The 15,000-nt window shown below is 40.3% G+C and overlaps 1 protein-coding gene across 1 annotated transcript in view; it reads left to right on the top strand.

Moving 5' to 3' along the window:
• The window catches only part of LOC115219828 (sideroflexin-5), a 34,296-nt gene that overhangs the window by 7,004 nt on the left and 12,292 nt on the right, over positions 1-15,000 (top strand). Inside the window, exons 2-8 of the mRNA XM_029790108.2 lie at positions 1,568-1,741; positions 3,107-3,161; positions 8,122-8,147; positions 9,234-9,344; positions 10,714-10,779; positions 11,354-11,444; positions 12,493-12,608. Coding sequence (XP_029645968.1) covers positions 1,568-1,741; positions 3,107-3,161; positions 8,122-8,147; positions 9,234-9,344; positions 10,714-10,779; positions 11,354-11,444; positions 12,493-12,608 — 639 coding nt within the window. The remainder of the gene's footprint in view (positions 1-1,567; positions 1,742-3,106; positions 3,162-8,121; positions 8,148-9,233; positions 9,345-10,713; positions 10,780-11,353; positions 11,445-12,492; positions 12,609-15,000) is intronic.

The raw sequence follows: 15,000 nt of genomic DNA, 5'->3' as shown, positions 1-15,000 counted from the left end.
TTGGGCAAGTGCCGTCTACTGCAGCGTTGAGCTAACCAAAGGCTTGTGATTGGATTTGGTAGACTGAAGCTGAAAGAAGCCTGCTGTATATGTATATATGTGTGTGTGTGTGTGTGTGTGTGCGTGCGCGTGTGTATGTGTATGTTTGTGTGTCTGTGTTTGTACCCCCCACCATCGCTTGACAACCAATGCTGGTGTGTTTATGTCCCCATAACTTAGCAGTTCAGTAAAAGAGACTGGTAGAATAAGTCCTAGGTTTACAAAGAATAAGTCCTGGGGTCAGTTTGTTCGACTAAAGGCGATGCTCCAGCATGGCCGCAGTCAAATGACTGAAACAAATAAAAGAATAAAAGAATATATATATATATATATATATATATATTATATATATATATATATTTCTGTGTGACTCAGAGGTTGGGGAATCAACCAACTGAGGTATAGTACTGACAATCTGATCTTTTGCTCTTTTTCTGTAATATTAGCACACACGTGTGTGTGTGTGTGTAGCACATAGTTACAGCATGTGTATGTATTCCTTTAATACTTTCTAATACTTTGGAATAAATAGAATGTCTACCAGCTGACTGATGTATGTCGTTTTTGTATCCTCTCCATTTTCTTACTTACCCCATATATGTGTGTACACGTATATATATGTATGTATATACACATATGTGGAGGCGCAGTGGCCCAGTGGTTATGGAAGCGGACTCGCGGTCGTAGGATCGCAGTTTCGATTCCCAGACCGGGCGTTGTGAGTGTTTATTGAGCGAAAACACCTAAAGCTCCACGAGGCTCCGGCAGGGGGTGGTGTACTCTTTCGCCACAACTTTCTCTCACTCTTTCTTCTGTTGGTCTGCCCGCTTAGCCAGCGGGGTGGCGTCATTTGAAGGCTAAAACAATGCGAAGCGCATTGTGACCAGCGATATGTAGCAACATCTGAAAGCCTGGTCGGTCACGGTCATATACACATATACATGGCGGCCCAAAAGTATGGTTACAGTTATCACGTAGGCACTTTAAATTTCTTTAAAACATTTTATTACATTTAAATTTCTATCGGCCAAACTGAAAAGGGAACTTGACAAAATTAACTGAATCAGCAGAGAATAAGGGTTTCATATTTTTTTATAATTAAGATCCAAACTGTTCATGTATGAATGCAGAAGAGATGGTTGAATGACTGTAAACCTACTTTTGGTCCACCCTGTGTATATATATATATAGAAATATTAAAATTTCTAAGTCTCTCTAAAGGAGACTATGGTCAGTGGTACTGGATATTAATAGTTGTCGCCAAGCTAATATGGCAGTCCAGAAATATAGGACGAATGCTGCCGTTGATTAGTTCCAAGAGGCCATTGCCTCTAGCTAGCTATGTGACATACAAACCTGTGTCCATTATAACCTTCGAACAGGGGAAGTACACAATTCCAAACAACCTATTTATCCATCCATCTCTCTCTCTCTCTCTCTCTCTCTCTCGCTCTCTCTCTCTCTCTCTTTTTATATATATATATATATATATACATACATACATAAAAAGTATTATTTATTTTGCTAGGAGACATTCACAGGACGGCTGTTACATTTCCTGGACGTTATTGACCCCAGAACTCTGTTGGTCAGTGATAAGAAACTCCAGTCTTCCATCCAGTTGTTAGAGCTCTACAGAAAGGGTCAGCTTCCTGACAATGTCCCCAGCAAACAGTTGTGGGAGGCACAGAAGGTCAAACAGGTAAGGTCTTTCTTTATACACACTTTTGCTTTGTATTACACACACACGCACACACTCACTCACACACGCGCACACTCACTCACACACGCGCACACACACACACATACATACTGTATTACTACTGCTGCTGCAACTACTTCTGCTGCCACCACCACCACCACCACCACTACTGCTGGTGCTGTTACTGCTACTTCCACTGCTGCTGCTACTACTACTATCCCCCACCACCCCACCAGTACCGTCACCATCATCACTATAACCACTACTATTATTGCTACCCCATTAAAAACGTTATTCCATTTTGAAATCACTGACAAAAATGTCTTCCCTTGGTTAGGAAATTCGTCCCTGCATCTCTCTGCGCAAGAACTTCGGGTGAGCACCAGATGCTGACAGGCCCTTTGTTCATTACATCAACACTGCAGTCTATAATAATAATAATGTTCTTATTTATAAGCTTGGCTCTATGACTGCAATGGGGTTTGAACCATGGATCATTTGACTTGAATTCACCTGTGGTTATATCTCTCACCTGTTGTTCTATTGGGGTTGGTGTTAAGAAGGGTATACATCATCATCGTTTAATGTCCGTTTTCCGCGCTAGCACGGGTTGGACGGTTCGACCGGGGTCTGGGAAGCCAGGGGCTGCTCCAGGCTCCAGTCTGATCTGGCAGAGTTTCTACGGCTGGATGCCCTTCCTAACGCCAACCACTCCACGAGTGTAGTGGGTGCTTTTTATGTGCAGCTGTGGAAAAGATTCCAAAGTTGACAGCAGAGCTCGGCACAGCCCTGCTGCTGCTTGCCAAACCACCCAACCCATGTGAAACAGGTGTTAAAGGACAATCACGAACGATGATATATATATATATATATATATAATATATATATATATATAAAACTATAAATAAGGGTATCTGAGAGATACCACCATGCCGAAATAGCAGTCAAAACTCTGACCCTAAAAACCACCTTAAATGGTAGGGTCATGGTTTTGACTGCTATTTCGGCATGGTGGTATCTCTCAGATACCCTTATTTATAGGTTTAAATAATTATTACCTTTGTTTGGTATTTATTCCCATGCTGGCCACTTGATAAGATTGATATTTAAATATCAATATTATCCTTATTTATAAATTTATACATATATATATATATATATATATATATATATATATATATATGTGAAATGAGAAAGTCCCAGAGTGAAGAACAGTGGAGAAAAGTCATCGGTGGCCTATGCTCCGTCAAGTGGGAAGGGCTTAAGGAAGAGTGCTGTCAGCTAATTGTTCCGATAGATTTATATTTTAAATCTCTTTCAATTTTCTCTTTCTCTTCCATCTCTCTCTCTCTCTCACTATTTCAGGCCATCATACATCCTGATACTGGTGAAAAAATATTCATGCCTTTCCGAATGTCAGGTAGAATAACTCATTTGTTTGTTTCTTTCTTTTCCTCTGCCTTTATTTCCTGGCTGCATGCATTATCATCATCATTATTATTATTATCATTATTATTATTATTATTATTATGGCAGCAAGCTGGCAGCATTGTTAGCACACCTGGCAAAATGCTTAGCACCTTTATGAGTTCAAACTCAACCAAGGTCAACTTTGCCTTTCATCCTTTTGGGGTCAATAAAATAAATACCAGTTAATCAGTCAGGTTGATATCATTGAACCCCACCAAAATTTCAGACCTTGTGCCTCAAATACGAAGGATTTTTATTATTGTTATTTAAGGCAGTGAGCTGGCAGAATCGTTAGCACGCTGGATGAAATGCTTAGCAGTATTTCGCTCATTGCTACGGTCTGGGTTCAAATTCTGCCAAGGTTGACTTTGTCTTTCATCCTTTCAGGGTCGATAAATTAAGTACCAGTGAAATTCTGGGGTTGATGTAATCAATTAGTCCCCTTCCTCAAAACTTCAGGCCTTGTACCTATAACGGAAAAGATTATTACTATTATTATTATTATTATTAATACTATTATTAAGATAGCGAGCTGGCAGAATCGTTAGCCCGCTGGATGAAATGCTTAGCAGTATTTCGTCTGTCGCTACGTCCTGAGTTCAAATTCTGCCGAGGTCAATTTTGCCTTTCATCCTTTCGGGGTTGATAAATTAAGTACTAGTTGAGTACTGGGGTTGAGTGCTTTCGATTTACACACTTCCTGAAATTGCTGGCCTTGTGCCAAAATTTGAAACCATTATTATTATTATTATTATTATTATTATTATTATTCATTGTTTAATGTCCGCTTTCCATGCTAGCATGGGTTGGACGATTTTAACTGAGGTCTGGCGAACCAGATGGCTGCACCAGGCTCCAATCTTGATCTGGCAGAGTTTCTACTGCTGGATGCCCTTCCTAATGCCAACCACTCCGAGAGTGTAGTGGGTGCTTTTTATGTGCTACCGGCACGGGGCCAGTCAGGCGGTACTGGCAATGACCTCGCTCGAATCTTTTTATACATGCCACCGGCACAGGTGCCAGTAAGGTGACGTATTATTATTGTTATTTTGATGGTGATGATGGTGAAGATTGTGAGGCACTTCCATTATCTTTTGTTATCTGTGATTTAATTGTAAATGTATCTCGTTATGGCAGCTGTTTAACATCAAAATATCAATTGATAGTGTTGTTAAATCAAAGTCACTCATGATAGTCAACCTATAATTGAATAAGCTCCAACCATGACCACCTCACCAGCTTTTGACAGGTTTAAATATTCCTTGGACTACAATAATCCAATGTATCCTGTTTTATTTTTAAGATGGTAAGCTGTGGTCTACAGGAGATTTGACTGCTATTTCTAGCTTTTTAAGTTACCATGTAATGGTTACCTTGTGCCTAAATTAGAAGGAAGTGAAAAAGTGGGGGTGGGGGAAGAAGGATGAGGAGGAGGTGATGCTTTTGTTGTTTTTTTTTTAATATGAAGTCACTTGCATCTTGAAAGCTCAACTCTGTAGAAATTAAGAAGTTTGCTTTCCAACCACATGGTCCTGGGTTCAGTCTCACCACACGGTACCTTGGGAGTGAGGGTCTTCTACCATAGCCTCAAGACAACTAAAGCCTAGTGAGTAGATTTGGGAGATGGAAACTGAAAGAAGCCCAGCTGTGTGGTAAGAAGCTTGCTTACCAACCACATGGTTCCTGGTTCAGACCTACTGCATGGCACCTTGGTCAGGTGTCTTCTATAACCTCAGGCTGATCAAAGCCTTGTGAGTGGATTTGGTAGATGGAAACTGAAAGAAGCCTATCATGTGTGTGTGTGTGTGTGTATATATATGTATGTGTGTGTATATGTTTGTGTGTCTGTGTCCTCCTCCCACACCATCACTTGACAACCGAGGCTGGTGTGCTTACATCCCTCTTACTTTGCAGTTCAGCAAAAGAGACCGATAAAATAAGTACTAGGCTTACAAAGAATAAGTTCTGGGGTTGATTTGTTCGACTAAAGGCAGTGCTCCAACATGGCCACAGTCAAATGATTGAAACAAGTAAAAGAATAAAAGAAAAAGAATGTGTGTGTGTGTGTGTTTGTCTCTCACCACGGTTTCCCAGCCATCCTCCTCAAAGCGTGTAAGCATGCCCTGGCAAAACCCTTCAAGATTCTCTTCCAGAGCTTTCTTGCGAATGGCAAACTGCCAAGCAAGCTGAAGGAGGGAATAATATGCCCAATACATAAAGGGGGAAGTAGAGCAGATGCCAAAAACTATAGGCCTATCTCTCTGACTTCACACATCAGCAAAGTCATGGAACGGATAGTCAGAAAGAAACTAATCGCATTCCTTGAGGAAAATAACTTGCTGAGTAATACCCAGCATGATTTTCAACCAGGTAGGAGCTGCCTGACCCAGTTCTTACAACATTATGACTGGGTGTTGAGGCAGTTACTCAACAAATCAAATGTGGACGTAATATACCTTGATTTTGCAAAAGCTTTTGACAAGGTGGATCATGGTATGATATGCCACAAACTGCGTGACCTTGGCATAGCTGGAAAACTTGGAGTGTGGTTGCATGACTTCCTGAAAGATAGGAGTCAGGCAGTAGTGGTTAGTGGAGCCACCTGTATGAACACATAAATAGTGAGCGGTGTTCCACAGGGCACTGTCTTGGGACCACTGCTTTTTATAGTGGCCTCTCAGATATGCCCGGATAGCCACTCTGGCCAGCTATGCAGACGATACGAAAGTCTCGCAGAAAATACAGAACCCCAGCGATGTTGCACACCTGCAGCAGGAGTTGGACTCAATCTACAGATGGGCTGAGGATAATAATATGCAGTTTAATGCTGAAAAATTCCAGGCCCTGCGCTACCAGCATCCAAAACTGAATATTAAACTTACAGGATACACCGGTCCACAGGGAATTTCAATCCCAGAGCCTAAGTCTGTGAGGGACCTGGGTATCGACATGAGTGATGATACCTCTTTCCAAGTGCACATTACCAGGATGGTGACAAAGTGCAGACGACTGGCTGGGTGGATCCTAAGAACATTCAGAACCAAAGATAAGGAAACCATGATGGTCCTCTGGTGGACATTTGTCCTCAGTCGCCTGGATTACTGCTCACATCTATGGTCACCCACCAGTGTAAAATTAACAGCGGACCTTGAAGCAATCCAGAGAAGATTCACAAAGAAGATCGTCTCTTTGCAACAGCTCAGCTACTGGGAAAGGTTGAAACAGCTAAGACTCTACTCCCTGGAGAGAAGACGGGAGAGGTATGCAGTAATATATGTCTGGAAGATCCTGGAAGGAATTGTGCCAAATTTTGGCATTGTAAGCTACACCAATGCTAGAACGGGACGACACTGCATAGTGCCAAAGATCCCAGCAATGCCATCACGCTTCAGGACCAGCTTCTGCAACAGCCTGGGTTTCAAGGGCCCACAGCTTTTTAATATTCTCCCAAAGAGTCTGAGGAACTTGCACAAAGTAGATGTAGTGGTTTTTAAATCAAAGCTGGACATCTTCCTGTCGAGAGTCCCAGATGAACCTACCTCACGTCAAGAGGTGCAAATGAGAGTAGCTGTAACAAACTCCATTCTTCACCAAGTGCCACATATTAGACGAGGTTCGTCGCAATAACAGTGTAGCACAAAACGGCGGTGCATCAGCATGGCCGCAGCTCTGAGCTGAAACTAGAAAAAAAAAAAAAATTAATATATATCAGCCTCGTCTGGCACCTGTGTCGGTGGCACATAAAAAAACACCATCCGAGCGTGGCCGTCTGCCAGCCTCGTCTGGCACCTGTGTCGGTGGCACATAAAAAAAAACACCATCCGAGCGTGGCCGTCTGCCAGCCTCGTCTGGCACCTGTGTCGGTGGCACATAAAATCACCCACTACACTCTCGGAGTGGTTGGCGTTAGGAAGGGCATCCAGCTGTAGAAACACTGCCACATCTGACTGGCCTGGTGCAGCCTTCGGGCTTCCCAGACCCCAGTTGAACCGTCCAACCCATGCTAGCATGGAAAGCGGACGTTAAACGATGATGATGATGATGATGATGATATATATTTATGTATATATATATTTATGTATTTATGTATATATATTTATGTATTTATGTATATATATATTTATGTAAATAATAGTTATCGCCATACTAATATGGCATTCTTATAAAAATAAGAAAAAAGCTGTCCGCTTATTAGCTCCATGAGGCCATCGCCTTAAGTTAGCTATTTGATATATTAGTATGGCGATAACTATTATTTTCCGGGAACGCTGCCGCTGTTCTCTTTTAGAGAGACTTAGTTATTTTAATATTTCTATATTTATGTATTTATGTATATATATATTTATATATATTTATACATATATATATATGTGTGTGTGGTGTGTGTATATATATATATATATATATATATATATATAATATATATATATATACATGCACATATATATATGTATGTATTATGTATATATACCACGGGTTTCTTTCAGTTTCCAGCTACCAAATCCACTGATGAAGCTTTAGTTGGCCCAGGGCTATAGAAGAAGACACTTGGCCAAAGTGCCATGCAGGAAGACTGAACCTGGAACCATGTGGTTGGAGATGCAAGCTTCTTACCACACAACAACCCCTGCACCTACGCATTCCTGCATGAGTGACCCCTTTCACTTCACTTTAAACTTACAAAATCTCATCTCTCAGCCACCCTCACTTTTCCTATTCTCCACTCTCAAACTATTGTCACTCTCATCTTCTTTCACTCACCTTCCCCAGTGCCCTTCTTTCTCCTTCTCTCCCTCCCTCCCTGTCTGCCTCTCTCTCTCTCTCCACTTCCATATATGGTAAATGGAGGGCAGGGTTCTAAATACTAAATATTATTTTATTAATCTCATGTTTCTTTCTCCCTCTTTCAGGTTTTGTGCCATTTGGGTCCCCATTTGTAAGTATTTTGCCCTTAATTAATGACCTCACTATTTATTGTTGTTGTTGTTTTAACCATAGGTCAACTGCCACCCACTACACCATATGTCTGTCTGTCTGTATGTATGTATGTATTGCATACATGCATCAGTCACCGTCATCATCATCATCATCATTCAACATCTGTTTTCTCTGCCGGCATGGGTTGGACAGTTTGACAGGTGCTGGCAAGCCAGAAGACTGCTCTGACCTCTACTGTCTGTTGGCATGGTTTCTATGGCCGGATGCACTTCCTAATGCCAACCAAATGTCTACCAAATCTATCCACTAGGCCTTGGTCAGCCCAAGACACCACACAGTGGTTCTGAATCCAAGACCATGTGCTTGGGAAGTAAACCTCTTACCACACGGCCAGGCCTCTGTCTATCTATAGAATAATTATATATAAATTATACTGCATAAATCATACAATATTTGACATTCATTGACTAAAATATAAATTGTTTGAATTAGATAAGAATATTTGATAAAAATTAATGAGGTTCTTGGTTTAATAATAATAATAATAATAATAATAATAATAATAATGAAATTATTGTATACAGTGCTCAGGTGCACCACAACTCGTCAAAAGTGCATATAAAGCATATGCAGTAATGTGCAAATGTCTAGGAAGTGAACAGTGTATGAGTCAGATACATGCTTGTGTGTGTATGGAGGGGAGAAAATCAGGTGGAGTGTTGGCAAATCTCAGGAAGCATGGAAGTTTTGAAGGATGCAGTGCTCCGACAACTAACAACTGATGCCGGCAGTCTGTTTCAAGTTAAATTGATTTTCTGGTCTTTAGGATTGTAAGGGCAAGAACAATGTATCTCCTCTCTCTTAAGGGTTTCCAGGGGCAGAATGTCTTTTGTTTAACCTTGGATGTTACAAGAATAACGGGAAAAGATTTTGAGTTCAGCCATTTTGTGTGTGCGTGTGCGTGTGTCTTTGCATGCATGCCAAGTAATTATGTTAAGATCTATTTAAGACCTGCACCAATTATACTACTACTACTACTACTCAAACATTTGACTCTTTTCTTCCTCCCCCTTCTTTCCTGCAGGTTATTGGAATGCTGCTGCCAAATCCAACCATTGGTAAGACAATCCTTTGGCAATGGATGAATCAAAGCCACAACGCCTGTGTTAATTATGCCAACAGAAATGCTACCAAGGTAAGCGGAAGACAACAGGGAGAATATTACCAACCGTTCTAGAGTTTTCTCTGCAATTTTCGAATGTTTGTCATTTTTGGTTTATTCTCTTCATCTTAGAAATGTTGCTTTTACCCAAAGTGCTGTACAGTGGGACTGAACCCAAAACCACATGGTTTGGGAGCAAGCTTCTTCACCGCACAGCCATACCGTTGCCTATATTTGGAGAAATACTCCTGACTGGGTGGGGACATTTTCCATGCAGGAAACTATTTTGACAATGACATGTCATATTTGTATATTTATAGATGAAATCCTTTCTATTTGAAGCAGGGATGTTGTGTGTTGTAGTGGAGGCTTAGGGGCTTAGTGGTTGCTCATCATCATAAGGTCGTGAGTTCGATTCCCGGCGGCGCATTGAGTCCTTGAGCAAGACTCTTTATTTCACATTATTCCAGACCACTCAGCTGACAAAAATGAGTTTTACCTGTAGTTAAAAGGGCCAGCCTTGTCACATTCTGTGTCACACTGAATCTCCCTGAGAACCACATATTAATAAGGTATGCCATGTCTGTGGAGTACTCAGCCACTGGCCGTTCTGTTGGCACATTTGTCATCACAGCCAACAGAATGCCAGTTTATTGTGTGTTGTTGGTGTGCGACCGATTGTGATGATGAAGATGTGATGAACAAGATGATGTGATGCCAGTAATAACAGGACAGTAATTAGACGTAAAAGAAGTGAGAAATAACGAAGGGGTGCCACCACTCCTCTCCCTCCCCCTGATGTCAAAATGAAATTTGTTTTTATGAGAAATAATCTTTAGTGTTTCTCTAGAATTGAAACTGTGGTGTGTATAATAAAGTATGTGGTTTGTATATTAGAGTGAAGAGTTTATATGCACGTGTCTAAAGTACAGGCAGTGTCCCAGGAGTTTTTCGAAGGGAGCGCACAAGGTCAGAAGTGAATACACTTCCAGGAGAAAAGGGCGAAATAACATTGTTTAGAAGGGTGCATGTCTTTTTTTGAGGGGCGAGGGGCATCTGCCCATTATGTCCTCCTTTGGGTCCGCCCCTGAAGTTTGTCTATCTATGTGTGTGTGCATATGCAAATAGATGTTCATGTGTAAAATATGTACACACACACACACACACACACACACAGGTGAAAATAGGTACGAGCATGTGCAAAATATGTCCGTACATGCGTATATGTGTATGTTTTCCATCTGTAAAGTACGGGTGTGAGTACATTTGTGCATGTCTAAAGTATGAATGTGTATGTATGTGTGTGTGTGTGTTTCCGTGTATATGTAAGTTACATGTGTGTGTGTAGGCATATATAATCCACCCTATTTAACGGTGGGTATATATTGTTTCTCTTCCGCAGCCAACCCCAATGAAACGGTTTATAGTCGGGTACGTCGGAGCTGTTTCCACCGCCGTCTCCATAGCTGTAAGTAGTCGACACACAGTTGTCTCCTTTAGAACTATTTGAACTTCGTACAAATACATTTCCTACATTAACCCCTTGCCTGCCATGACACCCACCTGGAGATCTGCTAAAAACAGTCTCACCGCCGGTTTTTCGTTGTATTTAAAGTGAATTGCTTGTGCACATCGTTGCATTTGCAGAGATGTGTTTAACAATATTTAGTAGTTAAAGTCTGTCTCTGGCTAATTCCAGAGGACGTTTTGTGTCACAAATCGCAATTTTTGAACCACAAAAATATTGACTGTTCTAAAAACGTTTTCTTTTTTGCATTTCCCATTTATATCATTCATTGATATTTCATACACATTCGCATTTGATTCTATAGTTTCCAAAAACCTAAAATGTTTATTACTGCAATTGAATAGAAAATTAAACAAATTCCTTAACAACATGACCATTCCTGGACACAAATGCAAAATAAATAAAGAAATAACAACCCCATAGCAGCAGCAGCAGCAGCTGAAGTTTTCTGTCGATTCTTCTTCTTTCGATGTTCCATTTGAGAGTTAATTTTGGTTTGGTCTTTCTATCCCAGGTTGGCATCAGTGTCCTCATAGAAAAAGCGGAACGTTTTAGCCCTGCTACCAAAATCTTTATCAAAAGATTTGTACCATTTCCTGCTGTCGGTGAGTGGCAACAATTCTCTCTCTCTCTCTCTCTTCTACATTTTGCCATTTCTTTCATCTTTCAAATTATTCATCTTTTTTTATGAGTCTTTTTTTTTGTTTTGTCTTGTGTTTGTTTTGTTTTTGCTTTCCTTCCTGACCTGTTCCTGTTTATCCAGAGATACTGGGTTCAAGTCTTATGAGAGTGTTTGCTGGAATAATGTTATCATCATCATCATCATCATCGTCGTCATCATCATTTTGATATCTACCTTTCCTTGCTTGTAAGGGTCAGACAAATGTTTGTTGGGGTTGTATTTTCCTTTGGCCTGATGCCTTTCTTGTTTCCCACTCTTACTCGTTTCCATGTGACGTAATAATAATAATCTTCCACTCTCTTGAAAAACAAAACAGCCTGGCCATACTTTCATACAACCTGGAAGACAAACAAATGGCTTCATTCATGAAGCATTGTTTGCAAACCAGTGAATGAAACACATGGGATGACAGGAGAGATATAGCATCTCTCTCTCTCTCTCTCTCACACACACACACACATGTATGTATGTTTGTATATATAGATATATATACATGTCATGGTATATCATGGTATTGACCAGACTATCGCATGTTGTTATACATCACTGGCCACAGTGCACTGCACGTCATTTTGGTGTTTGGCTAATGCCACTCTGCCGGCCAGGCGAGCAAACCAACATCCCACCAAACCAGAAGACCATTGCAGGGTTTACAGCTGAGTGGAATGGAGCAACATGGAGTGAAGTGTTTTGCTCAAGAACACAATGCACTGCCCAGGTCTGGGAATTGAACCCGTGATCTAGCAATTTTGTGTGTGATACTCTAACCATTAGGCCACATGCCTTCACACACACACACACACACATACACACATCTATATGCTTGAGACAAATAGTCAACTATAGCTGTTAGTCCAAAAGTTAATTAAACAAGTACTTAATCAAAACAAGATCAATATAAATTACTAATTAAGAAGAAAAAGAAGCTTGTTTATGTTTGTTGATGGAAAGTTTGTGTCTTTTATTGATAGCGACTGCGAGTACTTGTAATGTGGTTCTGATGCGGAACAGTGAAATACCACAAGGTATTGAAGTATTTGACAGCAACAACAAACCCCTTGGGTCATCAGTTGTAGCAGCAAAAGTGGTGAGAAAACATTTCTTTATTCTTCTGCAAATTTGCATCTCTTTCTTCCCTTTTTCCATCACAGGGAATTCCATTTCCTTCGAAACAGCTTTATCTGAAATCCTCTCATTTCAGTGTGGGTTGACTATGTCTATATTCTTTTATTTTTTTAATCTTTTTCTTCTTCTAATCATTAGACAGAAGGGTTTAGTTGATCCCCTGTACTTAGTTTTTCTTTAAGGCTGGAATTTATTTTATCAGTCCCTTTTGCTAAACCAATAAGTTACAGGGATGTAAACAAACCAGTGCTGGTTATCAAGTGGTGGTGGAGACAAGTACACACACACACACATAATAGGCTTCTTTCAGTTTCCATCTCAAAGGCTTTTTCCAGATCAGGGCTATAGTAGAAGATATAGAATGATACCACACAATGGGATTGAACCCAAGGCCACATGGTTGGGAAGCAAGTTTCTTAACCACTCACTCACCCACGCCTCTGCCTATTTTTATATTTCTTTAATATAAACTTCATCTTTCTGGCCACCTTGTTTCACTTATTAGCCCCCCCCCCCTTCACATCTACACATTGGGCTGTTGATCTGAGACTGCTAACTTTATAACTGCATTTAGTAGACAAGGTAGCCTCTATGTGGTCTCTAGATTTGCAAGAAACATCAACCAAATCTCTCACAAATTACACCCCATTGTCTTAAAAAAAAATGCACACATAGAATAATTAGCCCTTGCTACATTATGTCTGTATAAAAGACAGGATGGTCACAAATGGAATATCTTTCAATCATTGGTCTGCTGAATAAAGCCTTTCCGAGGGCTAAACAACCAGAAATATGTTTTCTTTCTTTTTTTTTTTTTGTGTATAACTTAAGCGACATTGTAGTGAAGGCATGAACGCCACAACTTCCATTTTCTCCTCTTCATGATTGTCTTTTGTTCTCTGAAATAGAATGAAGTAAACACAGTGATTTAGATTATATAGGACAGGGAACCGGAGAGACAGTGACCTTCATGCCTTTCCTCGGAAATTTAGCTGCTCAGGTGAAGTGAAATGACATCATCCGGGAAAGGAAATTGTAGAGGCAGTATAAAGGTAGTTCACCTCCAGAGATATGAATGGAAAGGGAATATAAATAAGGGAAATAACTCATGTAGGCTAAATTGTTGTGCAAGGGAGGCAACTTCTTGATGAATCGTGTTGACGAATATTCGTGGTTTGAGCAGCTTCCTAATCGTATTTCATTGTCTTTTATTTAGGCATAGTATATCGAGGACTACATTATCTAATGTGTCGTTCATATTTTAAAAACGCTTGGAGGTTATTTGAAGTAGATTTAGCAGCTGTTTTTAGCATTGTTGCGTGACCACGTAGAGGCTTTATGTTGTTTAAACCTTCATTCAGTAGATCTATGTTCACAGGCGTTTCTGCCATGACCATCACGTTTTATTTTATCCATAGTGTATCTAAAAATATATTATTATATGTGTCCGCCCATTGTTAAAATGGTGAAGTATAATTCGAGGGGCATTTGGCTGTTGTTGTTGATGTAACATTAACATTTACTCATCCAGCAAAACCTGTTCACTTCATTCCTTCCCATCTTTCCGACATCCTCCACATCCGATGCTCATATTTTCCTCCAAGACAACATCATCGTACAATGTCTCTTCACTCGCAAAGACAACCCATTTGTTGCTAGTTCTTTCAACTTTCCTACCCTGTTCCTACTCTGGGTATTTGTGGAACATCCTTCCCCACCACTAATTAGGCTACCCCCTATAATACGAAGCATTTAACTGCTACCGTTCAGCTCTCCAAAACAGCATTCGAAAGAATTTCCTGATTACCTTAATTGCTAATCACCCCTCTACAAAGTTTTCCTCTGTCAGTCTCCTTGTAATCACATTACACCTCTTGTACTCCCATTGATTATTATATTAATTATAGGGTATAGGAATTCCTACTCACTCCTTTTTGCATACCAAGTATGGCCCCTATCCAGAGGCCAATAGCATCCTGATTTCTTTCTTTAGTAAAACATTTGCCTTTTTTTATCTTTAGTTCTATTTTAGGAAATCTTGATTATAGGCTTGGCTTGATTCCAAGTTTAGATTTTCTTCTCCAATTCTTTAAAAGATTCAGATCTGAGAACTAAGTCTAGTACACAGGCATTCGCACTGACAGTTGGTTATAAATTCCTGTGCCATGACCTGGAGAACTTTAACCAAGTGGAGGAAGCTGAGAACCAGCTAAATTCCTTCTTCCTAACTCTCATTTTGCTCACAGCATTTCCATCCATAGCTCCTCACGTGACTTTCACAATCCATTCTTTGAAATCAGCAGACTATAAAGTGTGGTGTCCAGTTAGAGATTGGTACATAGAGTTGTTGTTTG

This window comes from Octopus sinensis, linkage group LG15 (genome assembly GCF_006345805.1).
Source record: "Octopus sinensis linkage group LG15, ASM634580v1, whole genome shotgun sequence".
NCBI lineage: Eukaryota > Metazoa > Mollusca > Cephalopoda > Octopoda > Octopodidae > Octopus > Octopus sinensis.
Note: the sequence above shows the minus strand (reverse complement) of the source record. Positions and strands in the feature narration are given on the sequence as shown.